The 25,881-nt window shown below is 43.7% G+C and overlaps 1 protein-coding gene across 1 annotated transcript in view; it reads left to right on the forward strand.

The window, feature by feature from the left end:
- Positions 1 to 5,077: 5,077 nt before the first annotated feature.
- HDDC2 (HD domain containing 2) overlaps positions 5,078 to 25,881 on the forward strand; it is a 46,008-nt gene continuing 25,204 nt past the window's right edge. Inside the window, exons 1-4 of the mRNA XM_077486946.1 lie at positions 5,078 to 5,234; positions 6,426 to 6,547; positions 15,823 to 15,925; positions 23,593 to 23,661. Of these exons, the coding sequence (XP_077343072.1) occupies positions 5,160 to 5,234; positions 6,426 to 6,547; positions 15,823 to 15,925; positions 23,593 to 23,661 (369 nt within the window). The 5' untranslated portion in view covers positions 5,078 to 5,159. The remainder of the gene's footprint in view (positions 5,235 to 6,425; positions 6,548 to 15,822; positions 15,926 to 23,592; positions 23,662 to 25,881) is intronic.

Genomic DNA, 25,881 nt, shown 5'->3' on the forward strand with positions numbered 1-25,881 from the left:
TTTCCCATTGTTCAGTTCAGCCACAGGAAGCAAACAATAATAACTGGCAGTTCTGGGCATGGCACGCATGCATAGGTAAGTGCACAGGGTGTGCCATAATCACCCCATGCACATTAGAATTATCTCTCTGTGTACCAGTGTAATCTTTCCAGATGGGAAAGATTTTACTGGCTCTGCCGTAAGAGGAGTGCTTAAACACTTCTCTTTCACTGTGCCAGCAGGGAGTTTGATCTACCTGGTGGCACCATATATATAGTGTCTCACAAAAGTGAGTACACCCCTCACATTTTTGTAAATATTTTATTATATCTTTTCATGTGACAACACTGAAGAAATGACACTTTGCTACAATGTAAAGTAGTAGTGAGTGTACAGCTTGTATAACAGTGTAAATTTGCTATTCCCTCAAAATAACTCAGCAGACAGCCATTCATGTCTAAACTGCTGGCAACAAAAGTGAGTACACCCCTAAGTGAAAATGTCTAAATTGGGCCCAATTAGCCATTTTCCCTCATCCGGTGTCATGTGACTCATTAGTGTTACAAGGTCTCAGGTGTGAATGGGGAGCAGTTGTGTTGAATTTGGTGTTATCGCTCTCTCTCTCTCATACTGGTCACTGGAAGTTCAACATGACACCTCATGGCAAAGAACTCTCTGAGGAGCTGAAAAAAATAATTGAGAGAAATTCCAAATTGTTATGTACTGTCACAGGGTTACACTGTGGGTACACAGTTAGCAGTGTGCCAGTGTCCCAATAATGGACATATAAAGACTAAGAGCTAATAGAGTGGAATTTAAAGGCACACAGGTAGACTGTCTAAAAATAATTCAATTGGTTTATTGGGTACAAAATTAAGAAATTGAAAAGTAAATACATGAAATTGGTATTGTATACCTCACACATAAACTCTGACACCACTTAGTAAGATAGAGAAATACAATAATACATCCAAAAGAACGGTTATTGGGATTCCCATAGTAGTATCCAAAATAGGGATGTAAGTAAAAATAACTGTGGGTCAGGATGTGGATCCGGGCACAAAATGTTAATTTATTCGCTCAAAACATTGTGTGTAGAAGTTCGCTTCTTAAGAAGTATAAAAGATTCATGTAATCATCAAACGCAAAGGAAGTAACGTGATATATTGCTGGTAACTAAGATTATCTGGATAAATCCGGAGAGGTGAACATTGACACAGCACTAAAAAAACCCAGGTATTAGATGCACTTCTAGGTAAAAAAAACAACTACCGGTATTATAAATTATTTATAAAAATGGGTGGCTTTAAACACACGTCCTCTCGCTGCCACCTGCAGCCTCTGACTCCGCAAGACCTCCTGTCTCTGGGAGCAATGAGGTATTCCCATACTTTCATTATAAGGAGTGTGCTCACCTAAGCACACACCCTGCTGGTCCTCCACAAAACCTGGACACAGGGGACACCTGGACATCCCACCCAAGACACTATGGAATCTTCCAACTACAGAGCCCCATCCAGGTATACCAAAACCTGGAGAAAGCTGCAAAAGCAGTTTTCTCCACTCCACTGCTACACCCTGTAGTCCTGCACTGAGCCAATGTGCACACTCTGTGTCCTTTAAATTACCAATTTTCCAATGACAGCATCTCACAGTCACGCTGGATAAAATAAAATATTGCAGCACAACCATATCGATGTGTAAGCATAAATTGCATGGGGAGGGGGTCCCTCTGCTGGACACAATTAGGTATGCCAAGCCACTCATGTATATTATAATGTAATAATTTACTATATATTAAATAAAAAAATAGAGAGGAAATGGTTTTGATGAATTAATCTTATACCGATGACTTTGTCACTATTTAAGAAACATATCCTCAATTTTGTTTTAGCACTCGTTCACATCAGCCCTGTTGCATGATATTGTTTCAGTTCACATTAAAGTGATGCATTGGAGTACACTGAAAAAAGTAGGACAAGTTGCATTTTTTTGCACAGCGCATTGCGACTCATTATAACATACTGCAATGTGCTGACATGAATAGAGTTCACTGAATGTAAAATGAAATAAAGGTAATGAAAGAAAAAAGCTAGCATTGTGATGTTATTGTTACAATAAATCATGGTGTGCATGCACATTGCATACTGGGGGAACACGTTATGCGCTGGCGTGAATGAGCACTAAAGGGATATCAGACAGAACAGGTAGTAATGGGAAAATTTGGCCAAAAATAGGCAACAAATAGAATGTTTACTCAAAAAAATCTGCTATTAAAATGACCCTATTCTCTCCCTATATATTTTATCAATGGTCCTAATCCCTTCCATACAGCAGCTTCTAACACACTGACAACCCCCCCCCCCCCCCAAAAAAAATCCCTTCCATTCCCTTCCCTGGTCATAGTGAGAGGACTGAATTATCCAAAGGTCCTCCCACTGGTTCCTGTAGGCCTGCTGTCCATAGTTTAAAGGCCATATAGTGTATTAAAGTTAAAAAAAAACTCCCCCAAGATGCAGATCTCAGGCAATGAACCACTTCATTCCCAGTTTCAACACACAGACATTACACAATGTCCACTGTAACTAAAAAGTAACTGCACACCCATGCAAAAAGTTCAGTGGATCTACTCTGATGTGTACAAAATATCTGTATTAATACTGCAATGTAATTATATCCATCGAATGACAGTATAAATACCGTACTTCTCAATGCTATGGCCATTCAGGTAACACCTTTACATCAGGGTCTGCAGAGTTCCCCCTTACACTGTGGAACACTGATGTAAGGGATAACTTTGTGGACTATGATGTAAAGGGGAACTCTGCAGTCTGATATAAAGGGGAGCTTTAATGTAACCGGGAATGCTACAGACTGTGAAGTAAGGGGGAACTCTCTGGACTCTGATGTAAGGGAGAGCTTTGTGAACTATGATGTAAAGGGGAACTCTGGTGTCTGATGTAAAGGGGAACTCTGTGGACTGTGATACAAAGGGGAATTATGAAGTCTGATGCAAAGGGGAATTATGAAGTATGATGTGAAGGGGAACTTTGTGGACTGTGATGCAAAGAGGAATTATGAAGTCTGATGTAAAGGGGAACTCTGTGGACTGTGATGTAAAGTAAATTATGGAGTCTGATGTAAAGGGGAACTCTGTGGACTGCGATGTAAAGGGGAACTCCGTGGACTGTGATGTAAAGTGAATTATGGAGTCCGATGTAAGGGGAACTCTGATGTAAAGGGAAATTATGAAGTCTGATGTAAAGGGTAACTCTGTGGATTGTGATGCAAAGGGGAATTATGACATCTGATGTAAAGGGGAACTCTGTGGACTGTGATGTAAAGGGGAATTATTGAGTCTGATGTAAAGGGGAACTCTGTGGACTGTGATGTAAAGGGGAATTATTGAGTCTGATGTAAAGGGGAACTCTGTGGACTGTGATGTAAAGAGAATTATGGAGTTTGATGTAAAGGGGAATTATGGAGTCTGATGTAAAGGGGAACTCTGTGGACTGTGATGTAAAGTGAATTATGGGGTCTGATGTAAAGGGGAACTCTGTGGACTGTGATGTAAAGTGAATTATGGGGTCTGATGTAAAGGGGAACTCTGTGGACTGTGATGTAAAGTGAATTATGGGGTCTGATGTAAAGGGGAACTCTGTGGACTGCGATGTAAAGGGGAACTCCGTGGACTGTGATGTAAAGTGAATTATAGAGTCCGATGTAAGGGGAACTCTGATGTAAAGGGAAATGATGAAGTCTGATGTAAAGGGTAACTCTGTGGATTGTGATGCAAAGGGGAATTATGACATCTGATGTAAAGGGGAACTCTGTGGACTGTGATGTAAAGGGGAATTATTGAGTCTGATGTAAAGGGGAACTCTGTGGACTGTGATGTAAAGAGAATTATGGAGTTTGATGTAAAGGGGAATTATGGAGTCTGATGTAAAGGGGAACTCTGTGGACTGTGATGTAAAGTGAATTATGGGGTCTGATGTAAAGGGGAACTCTGTGGACTGTGATGTAAAGTGAATTATGGGGTCTGATGTAAAGGGGAACTCTGTGGACTGTGATGTAAAGTGAATTATGGGGTCTGATGTAAAGGGGAACTCTGTGGACTGTGATGTAAAGTGAATTATGGGGTCTGATGTAAAGGGGAACTCTGTGGACTGTGATGTAAAGTGAATTATGGAGTCTGATGTAAAGGAGAACTCTGTGGACTGTGATGTAAAGTGAATTATGGAGTCTGATGTAAAGGGGAATTATGGAGTCGGTAATTATGGAGTCTGAACTCTGTGGACTGTGATGTAAAGGGGAATGAATTATGGAGTCTGATGTAAGGGGAGCTCTAATGTAAACGGGAATGCAACAGAGCATGATGTAAGGGGAACTCTGATGTAAGGGGAGCTCTAATGTAAACGGGAATGCAACAGAGCATGATGTAAGGGGGGACTCTGATGTAAAAGGTAATGCTGCGAACCACAATGTAAGGGAGGGGGGTTCTGAAGGTTCTATTTATGCCTTTGCCTCATCACGTCACACTGCTCCCACTTATCCTATCAGATGATGGCACAGTGCACCCCACTAGCATACCTCCCAACTTTATGAGATGGGAATGAGGGACACCTATCAGCAAAAGTATGCAGGTATAGGACACACCCCTTGCCACGCCCCCTTAAAGGAGAATTGTACAAAAAAAAATCAAGATTGGTTAAACCCACAAGAGTTTTTTTTTACCACTAATATTCCTTTAAATTGGCTTTTGGAATTTACAAATGCAGCAAATTAGAAATCAGATGAAATGTTTAGCACAGGGAAACACTTTTTGATAGATAAAAATTTAATTGTATATACATCTATATAGACCAGACCAAAATGAGGGACAGATGATGAGGAATGAGGGACAGAGGGACATTGCTCCAAATCAGGGACAGTTGGAAGCTATGCACTAGTCCCATCATTACTCCCAGTACATCTCCCACACACATTGTCACCATGCAGCACATAAGTGAATAGCTCTCATTAGAATAGCCCCAGCACATCGCCTTCTACACACTGTAGTCAGACTTCCCCTCACTTCTCCAGCATGTGTCACGTGTCACCCCTCCCCCCATCTTCTGGTCACATGACGAGGACATCCCCGGCGTCTTTTCAGCAGTGTGTGCCGTAAAGCAGGTGTGATGGCTGCAGCCGCCTCTGGAAGTCATGCAGGGAAGAGTCTCTTACAGTTTATGAAGTTTATAGGACAGCTAAAGGTAACAGACGGAGCCATGTATGTATAGACTGCCCCAGCTTCGGGGCTATGAGAGAATTGTGTACTGCTCTATATAATGAGCACAGGAGGCCATTCAGTATGAAGTGAGCTGACAGGGGATGTGATCTGATCAATTAGCACCCTTCTAGTAAAAGCCCAGCTCTGTCCTTGTAACAAGGTGCACTTCTCTATTGTCCCCTGACCTAGCCTAGCACCCCCATTCTTGCTTCAATCCACCTGACACAACCCCCACCCTTTGTTTACATCTTGATGTGCAATTCTTGGTATAGAAGTCAGTGGGGCTCTACTGCACAGGCACTGCCAGGACACTGACCAATAGTGATGAGGTTGGCTGTATTTGGATCTGAAGCCACATGTGTCTGAGCCTGGCAGGAAGCTGTCCCCTAAGTGAGCCCATCATCTGTGGTCAGGTATTTCACTCCCTGTATGCATACAAATGGTTGCGGGGGTGGGAATGCCCTAATCGCAGACGATTGACCCATACACGTGACTTCTTTCTAGCAGCACATTAAAGGGGTTGTAAAAGGTCATTTTTTTTTTTTTCAATAACAAACATGTCATACTTGCCTCCACCGTGCAGCTCGTTTTGCACAGAGTGTTCTGAGGACCCACGTCAGCTCTCGGCTCCTCCCCGCAATAGCTAACCCTCTCTGGGAAGCTCTCTCCTGAGGGGGTTACCATGCGGGCATGGTCCCGTCTCATACACTCTGCGTCCATAGACACAGAGTGTATGCCTCGGTCCCGCCCCCCCGGCGGCTGCGTCATTGGGTTCGATAGCAGCAGGAGCCAATGGCTGCACTGCTATAAATCTATCCAAACAAATCTGAGACTCGTGGATATGAGGACGGCGTGGACGCGCAGAGCAGGTGAACTGGCTCAGGTAAGTAAAACGGGGGGCTGGGGGGCCCGTGACAGCCTGGTGTTTTTTCCACCTTAATGCATAGACTTGCATAAACGTGAAAAAAACCAAACCTTTACAACCCCTTTAAGCCCAAAGAAGTAAGAAGACGAAAGTGACATCAAAGGCTATGCCTTTTCTCTCTCTCTCTCTCTCTCTTCTCTCTCTTCTCTCTTTTCCAAACGCCTTTATCATGACCATGTCCCACTTTTTCTTACCAATTTATTGCTGACTAAGTGTTTTTTTTTTTTCTGTTTTATTTTTTTTCTGCAGCGAATACCAAGGACAGGATGGGTATACAGCCAAGTGAAGAAGCCAGAAAGTGTCTCAGATCATATGTATAGGATGGCAGTTATGGCAATGTTAACAGAGGACAAGACATTAAATAGAGACAGGTATGTTATTGTATCAATACATATTTAAAGCTGACCGTGCAGTAAAATGCACCCTGCCATCCCTGTTCGATCTGCATTGCTTAGAGAAGTACTGATGACATTTGCACTAGGATACAAGTCAGGCATCTGCTGCAACAAACATTTCATTTTTGGTGAGATACTCCCAATAGGAAATTACAGCTAAAGGGATGTAGACCCTGCAATTTTCATTATTAGAGCTTTGCAGGTGCACAGCTGATTCAAAAATTATGAAACCACTCCCATTAGGCCAGGTTTACACTGGTGCGACAAACACTCCGACATTGGGAGCTCATGTCGTATGACGTGTGAAAATCAATGTTTCCCTATGGGAGCCGTCTTAACCGGTCCGACACAAGTCAGTCCGACTTTTAAAATGCTCCCTGTTCTACTTTGGTCCAACTTTGATCCTACTTCAGCCCCTTGAATATCGTTGAGGTCGGATCAAAGTTGCCTGATCCAACTTTGGCATGCGACTTCTGCTCTGATCTTGAGGGGGAACTCCAGGCCAAATTTTAAATAAAAAACCGGCATGGGTTCCCCTCCAAGAGCATTCCAGGCCTTTCGGTCTGCTGTGGATTTTAAGGGGAACCCCCTACGCTAAAAAAAACAGTGTGGGGGGGACCCCCCCCCCATATCCTTACCAGACCCTTATCCGAGCATGCAGCCCGGCCGATCAGGAAATGGGGTGGAGATGAGCAAGGCCCCCCGCCTGAACCGTACCAGGCCGCATGCCCTCAACATGGGGGGGCGGGTGCTTTGGAGTGGAGGGTGCATTGCGGTCCCCATGTTGATGAGGACAAGGGCCTCTTCCCGAAAAAAACCCTGGCCTTTTAATAAGGGGGCCCCAGATCCCAGCCTCCCACCCTATGTGAATGAGTATGGGGTACATCGTACCCCTACCCATTCACCTGGGGGGGGAAAAGGTGTAAAAAAAAACACACTAGACAGGTTTTTAAAGTTATTTTATTAGGCAGCCCGGGTGTCTCTTCCGACTTCTCCACTCTCTCAGGCCTCTTCTCTCCCCACTTTCCGGTGTCTTCTGCCAGGCTCCTTTGCTATCTTCTGCTCTTTTGCAGCTTTTTTGGCCCAGTCTCCTCCGTCATCTTCTTCCCTCCGGTCTTCTTTCTATGTTGACACGACACTCTCTCTGCTGTAATGCCATGTGCGCTACGACTTATATAGCCACCCCTTATGATGTCACCGCCACCGGACTTCACCCGGTGACCATGCCCCATGCTTATATAAGTCGTTGCGCACCGCGCACATGGCATTACAGCGGGAGAGAGCGTTGTGTCAACATCAGAAGAAGACGACGGAGAAGACAGGGCCAACACGAGCAGAAGATAGCAGAGGAGCCCGGCAAAAGAAACCGGAGAGAGTGGAGTGAAGAGACCCCCGGAGCTGCCTAATTACTTTAAAAAAACGGTCTAGTGTGTGTACCTAAACAAATTTGATGTCCCTTTTTTCCCGCAAATAGAGCTTTCTTTTGGTGGTATTTGATCACGGTTGTAAACCATGATTTTAAATTTATTGCTCTATAAACAAAAAAAAAGACTGCCAATTTTGAAAAAAAAAAATATTAGAACAGTCTAGGCCAACATGTATATACATATTTTTGGTAAAAGAAAATCACAATAAGCATATATTGATTAGTTTGCGCAAAGTTTTATAGCATCTACAAAATGTAGGGACTATTTATTTACTAGTAATGGTGGGGATCAGCAATTTTTAGCAGGACTGCAACATTGCGGTGGCCAAATCTGACCCCAAGTGACACTTTTTTTTGGTGACCAGTGACACCAATACAATGATCAGTGCTATAAAACTGCACTGATCACTTTACAAATGGCACTGGCAGCATAGGGGTCAATCATCATCAGGGGTCAATCAAGGGGTTAAGTGTTCCCTAGGGAGGCGTTTCCCACTTTAAGGGGAGGGATCTAGCCCCTCTCTCCATTGACTGTACCTATGTTTGTTAATTATACCTCTGTTTGTAATTATCAAAAACTTAAACAAAATTGACAAGAAATTGCACACATGAAAGTGAAAAATACGTTGTTTGCCAGATATATCATAGGCCTATGTCTTTTTGAAGATGCCCACAATTGAGCGTCTGAATGATCTACTGTCTTGGCAAAAGCACAGTTTAACTGGTTGTTAACTTGTAGATCTCCCTGTCCCTCTCCCTGTCCCTCTCCCTGTCCCTCTCCCTGTCCCTCTCCCTGTCCCTCTCCCTCTCTCCCTCTCCCTCTCTCCCTCTCCCTCTCTCCCTCTCTCCCTCTCTCCCTCTCTCCCTCTCTCCCTCTCTCCCTCTCTCCCTCTCTCCCTCTCTCCCTCTCTCCCTCTCTCCCTCTCTCCCTCTCTCCCTCTCTCCCTCTCTCCCTCTCTCCCTCTCCCTGTTTACATAGGCAGATCCCCGTTCTGCCATTCTAAATCGCGATCACGTGTGGCTGGGAGGTAGCGAGTCCGCTGGGCACGTGCCCGCAGTACCAAATACACAGACCGACCTACAGGTATATATGCGGAAGGCGTCGGCAAGTAGTTAACCAGCAGTGGCTTGTTCCTTGTTTACGGTTGTGGGGTCAGCTGTGCGACCTCTACTGGCATCCGCACTGGTGTCGCAGACACTAACTGAGTGGGCAAAACTTTTGCACCGCGAATTGGGAGAGCAGAATGCCTCTCCTGTCTGCGTGGAACTAGCAGACCAACTAGTGCATGGCCTTAAGTTCGTTTGTGATGTGGCCCTGGATACTCTCCCTCTGCTATCCAGGGCCTCAGTGTCAGCTGTGGTGCTGAGGCACCTCATTTGGCTGAAATGCTGGTCTGCTGACCAGGCATCCAAGAAAGCCCTGACGGATCTTCCCTTCCTTGGCGAACGGCTCTTTGGATCCTCGTTGGATGACATTATTAAAAATGCCACGGGTGGTAAGAGTACACTACTCCCACAGGCCAGAAAGGCTAAGGAGCCATGCCGCATGCAAGGGCCCTCCTTTTCCGATCACAAGCGGCTTTTTCGTCCGCCCGGTGCTTCAGCAAAACGACCCCAGCCCGACAGGATGCCCACGGACGGTCAGAAGCGTCCCTGGAACCACAAGCCTGTGAACAAAAGTGCTACCGCATGAAGGTTTGCCCCCACCCGGGAGTTTGCAGTCCGTTAGACCTCCCGGTTATCAGACCAATGGGTCTGCGATCTGATTTCCACAGGTTACAAAATAGTTTCTCTTGGTCGCCAAACAGATTCTTTCCCTCCAGCATACCCGTGTCCCCGGTTCGCCGAGAGGCCCTGTTGGGGGCGGTGAGGGACCTGCTGAATCAGGGGGTGCTTGTACCGGTTCTGGAATCGGAACACTTCCAGGGGTTCTACTCCAATCTGTTTGTGGTTCCCAAGAAGGAAGGGGTACCTCCAATATTGGACCTAAGCCCTAAATCACTTTGTAAAAGTGCAGAGGTTCAGAATGGAATCAGTTCGCTCAGTAGTCGCTGCACTCCATCAAGGGAACTTCCTAGCATCTTTGGACATTCAGGATGCCTACTTGCACATACCCCTTCGGCATCACAAGTTTCTGCATTTGGCAGTTGGGGAAGCCCACTACCAGTTTGTGGCTCTTCCTTTTGGCCTGGCATCAGCCCCCCGAGTCTTTACCAAAGTACTGGCTCCAGTGTTGGCGTTGTTGAGACAGCACGGAATCGCGATCGTGGGTTACCTAGACGATCTCCTCCTGAGAGCTTCTTCCGCCTCAGAATTAGGAGGATGTGGCGATCACCTTGCAGTCCCTGCAAGCATTTGGGTGGCTGTTGAACCTAAAGAAGTCGGTGGTGGTACCAACTCGGTGTCTGGAGTACCTGGGGTTACTATTGGACTCCAGGGAAGCGAGGGTTTTTCTCCGCTCATACAAATTGCTTCTCCAGTGCCGGGGGCATCATCCTCCAGGCAGTCAAGACTGCTTCTGCCGTTAAGTTCAAGAGATAATCTTCAGGGTCAACCCCAGGGGAAAAAAAATGCTAAAGCCCTCCTTATGAGGGGACGCCCCCGCTTGCTCAGTTGGGAAGTCTTCTGTAGTTTTCAAGGGTCTGGCAGAAAGTGTCGAGACAGATGGGTGGCTTCTTCGGTAACTCTAGGGTACAAACTGGAGTTTCAAGAGTTCCCGTCTCCTTTTTTTTTTTTTTTTTTCTCGGATCAGACGTTCCTAAAGATCCAGTGAAAAAGAAGTCTCTCCTCCTAGCATTGGACCATCTTTTGGCGAAAAGTGGTCATGATGGTCCCCATGAAAGAGCAGGGGTTGGAGTTTTATTCAAACCACTTCCTTCTTCCTTTTTATTTATTTATTTATTTATTTATTTATTTATTTATTTTTAACTGGTTCCTGAATATCCCCTCTTTTTTTTGCATGGAGTCAATCCCAACCAGTTGTCTCCATCCTACAAGGAGGAGAACTTTTGACGTCAATCGATATCAAGGATGCATACCTCCATGGGCCTATTTTCCCGCTCGCAAGAAATATTTACTTTTTAAGGTAGAAAATCTTCATTTTCAGTTTGTAGCTCTGCTTTTTGGTCTAGCTATTTGCACCTTGAATGTTTACAAAGGTCCTGGCCCCTCTTCTAGCCAGATTAAGGGCCCATGGTATAACCATTATAGCTTACATAGACTAGCTGCTCTTGGTAGACCAGTCAGTAGCCCGCTTAGACCAAAGTATGGTCACCACAGTCAACTACCTAGGATACCTAGGTTGGGTTCTCAACCTAGAGAAAGATCAGCACCATAAAGGAACTGATTCAGGTGGTCAAGCAAAAAAGAATCCTTTGATTCGGCTTTGCATAAGGTTGTTGGGAAAGATGGTCGCTTTAGTTGAGGTCGTTCCTTATGCTCAGTGTCATTCGAGGCTACTGCAAAACGGTATACTATTGGCTTGGAACAAGAAGGTCCAAGCTTTAGATTTCCCAATGTGTCTGACTCCAAAGGTGTGCCGGAGCCTCAGTTTGTGGTTGATAACCAAAAATCTGCAAAACCTGAAAATCCTTCCTACCAGTTACCTGGAAAGTGGTAACGGCATACGCCAACCTTTTTTAGGTTGGGGAGCAATCTTGGAAGAGGCAACTGTCCAAGAAATGTGGTCCAGATCAGAAAATGACCTTGAGATTTGGGCAGAGAGCTTGGCCGTGAGGGCCTGGATGTTTAGTTTACGGAGCTGTCCTGTCAGAATCCAATCTAACAATGCCTCAGCAGTGTCCTATCTCAATCACCAAGGGGGCACAAGAAGTTGTGTGGCCCAGAGAGAGGTGACTCATATCCTTTCTTGGGCAGAAAACCATGTACCTTGCCTATCGGCAGTTTTTCATTCTAGGAATAGAAAATGGGCAGGTGGTCTATTTGAGTCGCCAGCAGTTCCCGGGAGAATGGTTCTTTCACCCCGATATCTTTCTGACAATAGGTCGAAGATGGGGGATCCCAGACATATATCCATTTGCATCCAGGTTCAACAAAGAGGTTGACAACTTGTGTTAAGAACAAAGGATCCGCTAGCATGCGGAAGAGGTTCCTTGGTTTTTCCGTGGAATCAGTTTTTACTGATTTATGCATTCCCTCCTTTCTGCCTGCATCCGCGACTTCTTCTCAGGATCAGGCAGGAAGGGAGGTCAGTGGTTCTTGTGGCCCCAGCGTGGTCCAGAAGATCTTGGTATGCATAGATCATAAGGATGGCGTTAGGGGTCCCATACTCTAGCAAGGTCCGATATTCCATCTTACCTTTTCAAGCGCTAAATTTAACAGTTTGGCTATTGAGACCCACATTATGAAGAAGCGTGGGCTGTCAGGTTCAGTGGTATCTACCTTGGTTAATGCAAGGAAGCCGGCCTCCATAAACGTATATTATGGAGTCTGGAAAGCATATGTCTCCTGGTATGAAACCAGGGGTTGGCACCCCAGAAAGTAGGTCAGAAGTAGAATCCTTAACCTTCTACAGATGGGCTTAGAAATAAAGCTGGCCTTGAGTACTTTTCAGAGGACAGGTCTCGGCCTTATCTGTATTATTTCAATGACCACTTGCTTAATTCTCTGGTTGGTAGCTTTAGGCCCCTTTCACACTAACGTCCCGTTCAGGCCCGCCTGTCAGTTTTTCAGGCGGACCTGAACGGGTGCTCCATAGAGCTCTATGGAGCGTCGGATGTCAGCGGTGACATGTCCGCTGACATCCGACCCGCTCCGATCCGAAAAAGTGTGACGGAGGAAAAAGCTATTTTTCCATCCGTCTGCGGATCGGATCGGATGACGACGGGCACTGCGGTCCGTCGTCATCCGATCTCCCATAGGGGAGAGCGGCGCTGTGACAGGTCCGTCCCTGCACAGTGTGCGGAGACAGACCTGTCATCTCCCTGCTCAGCGGGGATCGGCGGAGTGATCCCCGCTGAGCAAACGGACATCCACGGGGCGGATCAGAACTGATCCGCCCCGTGTGAAAGGACCCTTATTCAGGGAGTAACACGGCTTAATCCTCCGGTTAGGTCACCCCTGAACCCTTGGGACTTGAATTTAGTTCTATCGGCATTACAAAAACAGACTTTTTTGAGCCGATACAACATATTCCCTTTATTCCTTTTTGACAAGGAAACTAATTTTTCTGGTAATCTTATCTTCTGCAAGAAGGGTATCGGAGTTGGCTGCTCTTACTTGTAAAGAGCCATTGTTGTTATTATTATTCAAGGATAAGGTAGTATTGCGTCATCCTAACCTTTTTACCAAAGGTAGTATCAGGTTTTTTCTAAACCCAGATAGTCTACTTTCATTTTTTTTTCCAGGACCCTGTTCTATGGAAGAAAAAATCACTACATTCTCTTGATGTGGCGAGAGCAGTCAAGGTCTTCTTAAAGGCCACTGCTTAGATTCAGAAAACTGATGTTTTGATTCGTGTTGCCTGAAGGTCCTAAAAGAGGACAGGCAGCATAGAAGCTATTTCTAAATGGATTCGACAAGTAATCGTTCAAGCTTATGGTTTTAAAGAGGTAGATTGCACCCCTCTCAAATCAAAGTGCACTCCTCTAGGGCTGTTAGTGCTTTGTGGGTAGTGCATCGCCAAGCCTCCATGGCTCAAATCTGCAAGGCCGCAACTTGGTCTTCAATCCAGACATTTACCAGATTCTATCAGGTGGCTGTAAAGACACAAGGCTGTCACCTTTGGGCACAGTGTACTGCAGGCTAAGCAGTATAAGTCCTCTGCTCTCGTGGTAACCAACTTTTGTTGTCTCCCTCCCCTCAGTTGGCATTGCTATGGAACATCCCACATAGTAATTACTATGGCACTTTGGTTCGTGATGGACGTGAATAGGATTTTTATAACCGCTTACCTGTAAAATCCTTTTCTTTTAAAGTAGATCATGGGACACAGAGGTCCCGCCCTCCTAGTATACACTTGTATTGCTTTGCTACAAAACTGAGGTACTCCCAGTATGGGAGGGGTTATATAGGGAGGAAACTTCCCATTTAGGGCGTGCCTGAAGGTGGCCTACAACCCACATAGTAATTACTATGGCTCTGTGTCCCGTAATGTACTTCAAAAGAAAAGGATTTTACAGGTAAACTGTTGTAAAAAATTATATTTTCATTTTAGACAGAATTACTACTGCACCAGTAGATACTGAAATATGACTATATCTATGGGATGGAATATGATGTATATCTTGAACACTTTTTTTTTTTTTTTTTTTCTCCCGTATACTTTTAAAAATAGACAGATATAAAGGTCTTAGTGGAACCAGTTTGTTTTTCTGATAGTTGCCTTTTAAAAGAGACGTTGGACAACCTTATTAACTATTTATTTAACTATTCCAGTTGGATTAACACCTCGTAAAACTTCCTTGATAGATTTTGTTTAGAGATGTGCGATTCCCTCTGGAAAATCATTCAAATGATTTGTCTTCATATCCTTTTATAACGGGTACAGTGCCCCTTCCATTCATTTAAGGGACAGAGCTTGCTGGTCTGTTGGCCCTTATGGCACAGCTTTTCAAACAGTTTGTTTGGAATGTTCAAGGATAGGTGATTCATTCAAAGTTTGGAAATAGCTGAAGTAATTGTGCCCTTATTTTAGCTCTACATCATGTGGCTTATTCCATGTAGAAATTCAGAGAAAAAAATGTTTTTATTTTATCCCTAAAATGTCTAACAAGTGGGAGCGGGGAGATGGGGAGGAGGTCCAGTGTAAGCTCACCTTACAGATTTTCTGCACCATTCACACACAGCCTCAGCTCTGCACTCTCATCATTGGCTCACTGGCTCTGACAGCAGTGGGAGCCAATGGCGCCTGCTGACGTCTCAGCCAATGATGGACAGTCCCCGGAGAGCCCAGGCTCTCGTGCACATCAGTGGTCGAGATGGGGCCCAGGTAAGTATAAAGAGAGGCTAAGGGGCGCTGCTGCGCCCAGAAGGTTGCATAGAATGCATTGAGGTAAAAAACCTTTCCGCCTTTAAAACCACTTTAAATCCAACAGTTATGCATCTCTGTGTGTGAAAAGTCCCAAAACGCCACAAAAAAGTCCAATGTACTGTAAGGTATGTAACTTCTATTTCACCATGCTTCACTGTTTCATGCACTTCCACTGTGCGATGTGCCACCAGTTTCCCAAGTGAATAAAGGCTTTCCCAAGCTCCATGACCCTCTGTAATCAAGTGGTCATAGTAAGCATGTGTTTATGCACCAGCTCGTTCGTCTCCTCTCCAGCACTAAAATAGTCGATTCTGATCCAAAATGTGCCCACGCATATGCATAAAAATAAATATGCCCACAATAGTGTAAAACTGTGTATTAATTTTTATTGCAAAGGTTCAAAGCATTCACATAAGCTTAATGGGATAAATGCATCCTATTACTCCAGCTGGCTTTCAACAAAATGGGTAAAGACCGCTATACTTAATGACCTCACCAAGCTGCGTCCATGCCCCTACACATTCTGTCAAATAATGACCTCTTCAGGAGACCACCCGAATGCTATTCATCATGTACTGATAGTGTTTGCAGAAGGAGGGTGGAAGAAACCAAACAAATAAGCAGCCTGCCACACCAAAGAGTAAGAATGGACCTAACAATAAGTACCACTGAGAGAGAGAGACACAACTCCATATTAATGGTTTTGGAATAGGATGTCCGTAAAGCTCATATAGGTCTAAATTTCACATCTCCACAAACTTTTTGTTCTTGTATTTTTTTTTATTTTTTAAAGTGTGAACTTTGCTTTTGTTGAGACATATTTGTTTTATTTAGGTGTATACGACTTGCTCTTGTGCATGACATGGCTGAGAGCATTGTGGGTGACATAGCTCCAGCTGACAATGTTTCCAAAGAAGATAAACACAGGAAAGAAAAGGTGAGTTTTCACTAGTCGTGACACTGGTGCAGATGTGTATTGCTAACCACTTAAGGTCTGCCTTATAGCAGTTTTTATATATGATCCGACTCCTCCGGGTAGGGGGCATGCCGACGGCTCACTTCCGCTGTGATTACACACAGCAGAAGCTGATTTCCAGGTGCACGGTATCCGATGTCCTCCAGCACCCACCAATCATTGGACAGAGAGACAAAACTGCAATCTGCCTATGTTCACAAGGCAGATTGCCATTCTGACAGGAGGGAAGGGGTGGGATTTGTGTCCCTGCTTGGCATAAATTCCATCTCTTTCCCTAGTAAAAGCATCTCTCACAGTATTGTAAAACACTGGCTAGGCATACAGTTAACACTTTGCTCAACCCTGATGTTTACCCCTTCCCTGCCAGTGTCATTCATATAGTGAGGGTGCATATTTTATTGTGTTAGTGTCACTGGTCCCAAAAAGTGTCAGTGTCAGAATGTCCGCAGCAATTATATTGTTTTTATTTTATTTTTTGTTCGAAATTCCGCTTTGAGTAGCGCTACAGTCAATTGACTGCGACCCACTTTCCATAAGAAACCTAATATGGTCTAATCCCTCTGATCGTAAAAATAAGCTAACTAAACATACAGTTGCTACCTGGGATACATTTAAATTAGTCAATGGACTACAGTCTCCTCCACATGTACCCCTTTTATCATTTATTAGAAACCCACTTTTCTACTCTGCATGTTCATCTCCTAAATCTTTTAAAGAATGGATCTCCTCTAACGTAACTCAACTCTGTGAGCTATTGTTGTCAACTACCTCATTTTGAAAACATTTCCTGAACTATGTGAAAGTCATAAACTTCCCCATTCAAAATTTTTTCATTTTCTGCAGATGAATTTATTTTTTTTTTTTTTTTTTTTTTTAAGCCCTATACATTTTTAAATCATTTGCAAATGTTAAACCCCCCCCACTCAAAGGGACTCATAGCAATAATATACAATCATCTTATTACTTCACCTATTGGCAGAGCTACCATTATCTTTTGTAAAATGGGGGAAGAGACCTTGGATGTCATTTGGAAGCAACCATGTGGGCTAAAGTCTGGGAAACAAAATCCTCTTCACTTATAAGGTACTCACGCACTGGTATCTGGTCCCTCTCAGAATTGCGAAATATGTTCCCCAAATATTCTCAGTTTTGCTTTTGTGGCTGTGATGAATTAGGATGACATTTCCATATATTTTGGGATTGTCCCAGTTACAAAAGATTTTTGGAAAGATGTTTTCTCATGTTCCCAACATTATTAAAAAAAAATCTATCAATCCTGACCCTACAATTGCACTTCTAAACCTAAAACTGACCTCTATCTCCCACACCCAATTCAAACTCCTACTACAAATTACCACAGCCACAAAGCAAACAATTGCCAAAGCTTGGAAACCCCCCATCATTAATGGTTTCTGAAACTTAGAATAAACCAAGCTATGATTCCTTCAAAAACAAGCCATATCCAATGATAACATCTATAAATTTTGAGAAAATATGGAGTCCATGGGTGACTCACTTTCTTCCTCCCCCCTCTCATCCCTTATGACTATATTATTATATATACATGTTTTATCTGGTTTGTATTCGTTCATTTTCAAGACAAAGCATAATTTTAAGAGAGATACTAGATCTTCATCTACATAGGTTAACCACTTTCAGACCGGACCAATTTGCTGGTCAAAGACCAGACCACTTTTTGCGATTCGGCACTGCGTCGCTTTAACTGACAATTGCGCGGTCGTGCGACGTGGCTCCCAAACAAAATTGACGTCCTTTTTTTCCCACAAATAGAGCTTTCTTTTGGTGGTATTTGATCACCCCTGCGGTTTTTATTTTTTGCGCTATAAACAAAAATAGAGCGACAATTTTGAAAAAAACGCATTATTTTTTACTTTTTGTTATAATAAATATCCCCCAAAAATATATAAAAAAACATTTTTTTTTCCTCAGTTTAGGCTGATACGTATTCTTCTACATATTTTTGGTAAAAAAAATCACAATAAGCGATTATTGATTGGTTTGCGCAAAAGTTATAGCGTTTACAAAATAGGGATAGTTTTATAGCATTTTTATTAATAATTTTTTATTATTATTTTTTTTTACTAGTAATGGCGGTGATCAGCGATTTTTATTGTGACTGCGACATTATGGCAGACACATCGGACATTTTTGACACATTTTTGGGACCATTGTCATTTATACAGTAATCACTGCTATATAAATGCAGTGATTCCTGTGTAAATGACACTGGCAGTGAAGGGGTTAACCAGTGGGTGGCAGTGTAGGGGTTAAGTGTTCCTAGGGGAGTGTTACTAACTTTGGGGGGGTTGGGCTTTCATTTAGTGTACACTGATCTCTGCTCCAATCACATGGAGCAGAGATCAGCGTCACTAGTTGCTAGGCAGAATAGACAAATGTTGTTTACACAGCATTTGCTCTATTCGGCCGCTCCGTGAGACGATCGCGGGGATGCCCGCGGCGATCGAGTCCGCGGGTCCTGCGACCGGACTCACGGGGGTCCCGACCAGCGCGGGAGCGCGCCGCCGGGGGCGCGCTCCCGATGGCAGGGCGGCATCGAATATTGGACGTACCTGTACGCCAATATGCCTGCCCGTGCCATTCTGTCGATGTACATCGGGAAGTGGTTAAGTTAATTTTTAATATATTGGAACTCAAGTTCAATACTGTTTTCTAGTATGTGATTTCTACTACTGCTACCATTGACTGTACCTATGTTTGTTAATTATACCTCTGTTTGTAATTATCAAAAACTTAAACAAAATTGACAAGAAATTGCATTCAATTGCACACATGAAAGTGAAAAATACGTTGTTTGCCAGATATATCATAGGCCTATGTCTTTTTGAAGATGTCCACAATTGAGCGTCTGAATAATCTACTGTCTTGGCAAAAGCACAGTTTAACTGGTTGTTAACTTGTAGATCTCTCGATCTCGATCTCTCTCTCTCTCTCTCTCTCTCGATCTCTCGATCTCTCGATCTCTCGATCTCTCGATCTCTCGATCTCTCGATCTCTCTCTCGATATCTCTCTCTCTCGATATCTCTCTCTCTCGATATCTCTCTCTCTCTCGATATCTCTCTCTCTCTCGATATCTCTCTCTCTCTCGATATCTCTCTCTCTCTCGATATCTCTCTCTCTCTCGATATCTCTCTCTCTCTCGATATCTCTCTCTCTCTCGATATCTCTCTCTCTCTCGATATCTCTCTCTCTCTCGATATCTCTCTCTCTCTCGATATCTCTCTCTCTCTCGATATCTCTCTCTCTCTCGATATCTCTCTCTCTCTCGATATCTCTCTCTCTCTCGATATCTCTCTCTCTCTCGATATCTCTCTCTCTCTCGATATCTCTCTCTCTCTCGATATCTCTCTCTCGATATCTCTCTCTCGATATCTCTCTCTCGATATATCTCTCTCGATATATCTCTCTCGATATATCTCTCTCGATATATCTCTCTCGATATATCTCTCTCGATATATCTCTCTCGATATATCTCTCTCGATATCTCTCTCGATATCTCTCTCGATATCTCTCTCTCTCTCTCTCTCTCGATATCTCTCTCTCTCTCTCTCTCTCGATATCTCTCTCTCTCTCTCTCGATATCTCTCTCTCTCTCTCTCGATATCTCTCTCTCTCTCTCTCGATATCTCTCTCTCTCTCTCTCGATATCTCTCTCTCTCTCTCTCGATATCTCTCTCTCTCTCTCTCGATATCTCTCTCTCTCTCTCTCGATATCTCTCTCTCTCTCTCTCGATATCTCTCTCTCTCTCTCTCGATATCTCTCTCTCTCTCTCTCTCTCTCTCGATATCTCTCTCTCTCTCTCTCTCTCTCTCGATATCTCTCTCTCTCTCTCTCTCTCTCTCGATATCTCTCTCTCTCTCTCTCTCTCTCTCGATATCTCTCTCTCTCTCTCTCTCTCTCTCTCTCTCGATATCTCTCTCTCTCTCTCTCTCTCTCTCTCTCTCTCTCTCTCTCTCGATATCTCTCTCTCTCTCTCTCTCTCTCGATATCTATCTCTCTCTCTCTCTCTCTCGATATCTCTCTCTCTCTCTCTCTCTCTCTCTCGATATCTCTCTCTCGAGATATCTCTCTCTCTCTCGAGATATCTCTCTCTCTCTCTCTCTCGATATCTCTCTCTCTCTCTCTCTCTCTCGATATCTATCTCTCTCTCTCTCTCTCGATATCTATCTCTCGATATCTCTCGATATCTATCTCTCGATATCTCTCGATATCTATCTCTCGATATCTCTCTCTCTCTCTCTCTCTCTCTCTCGATATCTCTCTCTCTCTCTCTCTCTCGATATCTCTCTCTCTCTCTCTCTCTCTCTCGATATCTCTCTCTCTCTCTCTCTCTCTCTCGATATCTCTCTCTCTCTCTCTCTCTCTCTCGATATCTCTCTCTCTCTCTCTCTCTCTCTCGATATCTCTCTCTCTCTCTCTCTCTCTCGATATCTCTCTCTCTCTCTCTCTCTCTCGATATCTCTCTCTCTCTCTCTCTCGATATCTCTCTCTCTCTCTCTCTCTCTCTCGATATCTCTCTCTCTCTCTCTCTCTCGATATCTCTCTCTCTCTCTCTCTCTCTCTCTCGATATCTCTCTCTCTCTCTCTCTCTCGATATCTCTCTCTCTCTCGAGATATCTCTCTCTCTCTCGAGATATCTCTCTCTCTCTCGAGATATCTCTCTCTCTCTCGAGATATCTCTCTCTCTCTCGAGATATCTCTCTCTCTCTCGAGATATCTCTCTCTCTCTCGAGATATCTCTCTCTCTCTCGAGATATCTCTCTCTCTCTCGAGATATCTCTCTCTCTCTCTCGAGATATCTCTCTCTCTCTCTCTCTCTCTCGATATCTCTCTCTCTCTCTCTCTCTCTCTCTCTCGATATCTCTCTCTCTCTCTCTCTCTCTCGATATCTCTCTCTCTCTCTCTCTCGATATCTCTCTCTCTCTCTCTCTCTCTCTCGATATCTCTCTCTCTCTCTCTCTCTCTCTCTCGATATCTCTCTCTCTCTCTCTCTCTCTCTCTCGATATCTCTCTCTCTCTCTCTCTCTCTCTCTCGATATCTCTCTCTCTCTCTCTCTCTCTCTCTCGATATCTCTCTCTCTCTCTCTCTCTCGATATCTCTCTCTCTCTCTCTCTCTCTCGATATCTCTCTCTCTCTCTCTCTCTCTCGACTGGCCTCAGGTGATACACCAAGATGAAACAAATTATCCTACATGAGTTGTAACTGTTTATCTGCAGTCTTCTCTTCTCTGCAGCGATTCAAAGTGCAGAATTTATAAAGCTTGTCTGAGCTGTCAGGGGAAAAAAGGGAATGGAGAGCTAAAAATACACACTGCAAAGCTCAGGGAGGAGAGCTCTGAGAGCTGATTAGAGGTTGATAAATACACCACCTGCACACAGGAACAAAGCTAAGGGCTCTCGATTACAGGCTGTGTGCTTTAGATCTGACACCAGACAAAAAGCTTTGTCACCTTTTTGTCTGGTGTCAGGAAAAATTGTCAGAAGTGACAAGCACACACTATAGAGTAATACGTTTTGTGCATATTTCATGTCTGAGGTTTACAACCTCTTTTAAAATGGGTTCACCCAAGCACCAGCATAGAGGAAGAACAAGTCACATGTATGACCATATCGTGTCCATGGAATCGGTGTTAATGCACACTGTTTTCTGTGTACTTATGGTGCTTTGTCCTGATCAATGAAGCCTACAGTGTATTCTGACCACCGCTCAAATTGCTTCATCAACCAAGATGCGTAAACTTGTAGCAAACGGCAAAGCACTTTACATAACTGCTTCTATAAAGTATTTTCATTGTGTGTCCCATCTAAATGGATAGCGCTAGGCCTGGGGCAAGGCTTTTTAGCATGTCGCTGATTTTCAGAAGTTGCAAAGTGCTATTGTTTAGAAGCTGATGCTTCTGGGCAGGCAGCATTTCCAGAACATAGCAGATGCTCTGCAATATGGGGAATCTTGATAATAGGGACATAAGGTACTGAATATTACTTTTGTCTTGAACACAGCTAGCAAAAACTGAATTTCTCAGACTATGTGGTAATTTTATTTCCACTTAGTAGCTGGAAATGACCAGAGAGCAAACCTCTACTTTGCCAGGTATGGCATTTTGCAAAAGCAAAACCCTTTCATTTAAAAATACATCTCGCACAGGTAATGCTTTTTTATTTTACATGTGTCTATAATTTGCAGAGCTGCACAATGCTATTACATGTGACAGCTTATTACTGGAAACAGACACTTTATTGTCAGAAAAATAGGTACATTGAAAATAACCAATTTGTTTGGAAAGTTTTATAACGTGGTTTCAGCAATGAATTGGTAAAAGTTTTGCTAGCAATAAAGCCTATATTAATATATGGGCTCTTGAGTTTATCTAGGAATCGTATATCCTCCTACACCGTAACGCTTACAGCACATCTAGCGCTGTCGATTATTAAGAGAAGTATGGAGGGTTGTTTCCCCCCCCCCCCCAATAATACTTGCCTAGGTGGATGCAGCATCGGTCCCCTGCTGGCTCAAACACTGAAAACCGAGTGATGTAACACCACCAATCGCTTGGTTCTCAGAGCTCCCTGAGCAGAGAGCTGGAGACTGTCATAATGGTAAACAGAACAAATGGAGGGGGTAAATCTCCTCAACAGGGGCAGCGAGTGTAATAAAAACAGACAAGTAAACAAATCCAACCCTCAAATTTTCCACTTGCATATTGCAAGTGGAAAATGAGGGCTGGCGAGCATAGGCTGCCACGGTGGAGGGGTGGGTGAGCACCGCCGGCAGGTGGGGTTGAACGAGAGCCGTTCTCCCAGCCAGGGGAAGAGAGGAAGAGTCAAGCTGGCCGATCATCACAGAGCGAGGATTGCCCACTGTAACAGCTTTTATTTAAATTGCTGGGTTCCCAGCGCTGCTTCATACAGCCTGGCCTCCTCGTCTGGGGCCTCCCGGCACTGGACCGGTCTTCTGTCTATCAAATGTGGGTGAGGAGGCAAGTCCAGTGCCGGGAGGCCCCAGGTGAGGAGGCTGGGCTGTATGTGATGTGAGCAGCACTGGGAACACAGCAATTCAAATGAAAGCTGTTACGTGGGAAATCCCCGCTCTCTGATGATCTGCCAGCTCAACTCTTCCTCTGCACAGGTGGGGCTGTATTGATGGGCACAGGTGGTGAATAACTGTTAAGGCCTGGATAGTAGCTCATGACTTGAAATTTTGAGCCCTGATCTAATCCCTCTACACTTAAACCACAACTAAAAAAAAAAAAAAGTTTTTCCTTTTAGTTATACTTTAATATTGCCCCTCCTACCTGGGGTTGACACACAAAACTGGTGACCATTCCTAGAGATTTATTTATTTTACTAAATATATGGAAAATTGTTATTTGTATTTATCTCTCCAAGCTAGGATCTTTATACTGCTTTTACAAATTAATTTAACCAAACTGTATGGGCCGCAAAATGTTTTTCTTTTTGCATAAGGTGATTAATAACACTTACCTGTTTAAAAAAAGGCACGCACAACAGATTTATGCTCTTCCAGGGAAATATATGGCATGACTGTTGTACGTAAGCAATATCTAATTTTGTGGTATGTTTCTTAAGGATGCTATGAAGCATTTATCTCACCTGCTACCTGAAGACCTGAAGAAGGAGATATATGACTTGTGGGAAGTAAGTCGATTTTTAATTTTATTTTTGACTTTTTATAATGCACAGAGCCCCAATCCACTTGTGTATTTCCAAATGTTTCTGAGGATTTTTATTTTTTTATTTTTTTTTTAAGGTTATTTGAGCCTTCATTTTGCACAGCCATGAATGTTTATACTGAAATAGGTTAGGTTAAAGTGGTTGTAAACCCACTTTAAAAAAACAAAACTAACACCTGCAAGACAAAGGCATAATGAGCTAGTATGCATAGCATACTAGTTCATTATGTAATAGTCACCTGAGATCAAAGCCCTCGCTGCAGTGCCCATACACGCACCGGCCGGCGACATTACTTCTGGGTATCGCGGCTCCGGCGCTGTGATTGGCCGGAGCCATGATGACGTCACTCCCGCACATGCACACAGTAACTACACTCTCACTGAAACAATGGCACATATGTGCCGATGCTTCCGTTTTTGTCAGTGCGCATGTGCCAAAGACGTCAGCACAAGCAAATACGGGGGATATCTCCTAAACCGTGTGGGGTAGCTACAGGTAAGCCTTATGCCGCGTACACATGACAGGACTTAAGTCCGGCAGACTTTCGACGGAGTTCTGACAGAGTTCCGACAGAGTTCTGACGGACTTTTCGAATGAGCGGACTTGGCCACACACAATCACGCCAAACTCCGACGGATTCGAACGTGATGACGTACGACTGGACTCGAATAAGGAAGTTCATAGCCAATAGCTGCCCTACCGTCGGTTTTAGTCCGGAATAGCACACACACGAGCAAATTTTTCGGTAGGAACTGGGTCCGGCAGAGTTCTGGCGGAAAAATTTGAAGCATGTTCCATTTCTAAAGTCTGTCAGACTTTTGCGAATCAAAAGTCCGTTGCAGCCCACACACGATCGAATAGTCTGCCGGAATCATTCCATCAGACTTTGGATGTTGAAAAGTCCGGTCGTGTGTACGGGGCTTTTTTTGGCTTACCTGTAGCAAAAAGTGGTCTGTAAGGGTTTACAACCACATTAATGCTGTGTCTGGGAGAACATTTTATTTTATCTGTAGATAACCTTAGACTGTAGCAGTATGTAAACCTTTCCTTTTCCTTTTATCTTACAAAGAAAGATCTACAGAACTGTACAGACTTTGTCCATTTGCGGCATACATTTTATGTGCATGAAGTACCTATGCATGCATACACATTATGGAAAATACCGTAAAGTGGTTGTTAAGCCACTATCCCGTCTTTATATAATCCCCTCGGTCAGATAAAAAGCTGCATCCTAGTGCCCGTGCAAAAAAAAAAACAAACAAAAAAAATGTCTACCTGTTTTAACATCAGTGTCTTCCAGCGATCACATGACTCCATATTTACAGGGGGGGGGGGGGGGGCGCACGTGTCCATGTTTCACAGGTGCATGCTGGGAGTCAGGAAACCAAAAAGCACCACAAAACGGATTAAAAGTGTGTAAGAATGCAGTATGCTTTTTTTGAAAAATGCATGCAGCTTTTTTCAGAGCACCAGTGTGAAAGGGCTCTTGCCATTTTTCTCATCCATTGAGGGACACAAGAAATCTTACAGTATACTGTTGGGTTGTAATGCTACCTACAGGAGGATTGGAAACTGGCAAAAAAAAAACATAAGCCAGCCCAGAGTGACCCCTTCTTTACCCAGCATGCCTCTGTTTTCTGCTAGTGTCCTTGAAGCATGGACGTCTTTTCTTTTGCTCTGCTGAGTAAAGTCGCTCTAAACTTTTTTTTTTTGGTGGAGTTTTTTGTTTGTGGATACTAAAGCCTAGTGCACACACTCACAAAATAGTATGAAAAATATCGCTTTCGAATCGATCGTATGATCTGATCGTTTAGTCCACAGCTTTTGAGAGCCAATCCCAACCGTTCATCTAAAATTATCCAAAGGGACAACCACAGAATTTTTTTATCATGCGATACCAGATCATACGATTTTGATTTAATCAGTACAGTATTCATCTGAAAATACACTACAATACATTACTTCCGAAGTTGTATTCTGTCATATGAGAATTTTTGAAAGGTGAGTAACTCTTGATTTTTCGGTATGAGACTAGCATGCACAAGAAATAAAGGGCCATCATTGTCAATCAAGGTTTCTTACCCCCTCACTGTTTGAGCCACATATATGGTAGCTTTGGAGTGCCACTGGACATTTTGGGGCTAGTCTAGACGTGACCTTCTACCTTACATTATCTTTGTATAT

Source organism: Lithobates pipiens, unplaced genomic scaffold (assembly GCF_037356315.1).
Source record: "Lithobates pipiens isolate NorthernLeopardFrog02 unplaced genomic scaffold, aLitPip1_a1.2 Scaffold_18, whole genome shotgun sequence".
NCBI classification, from domain to species: Eukaryota; Metazoa; Chordata; class Amphibia; order Anura; family Ranidae; genus Lithobates; species Lithobates pipiens.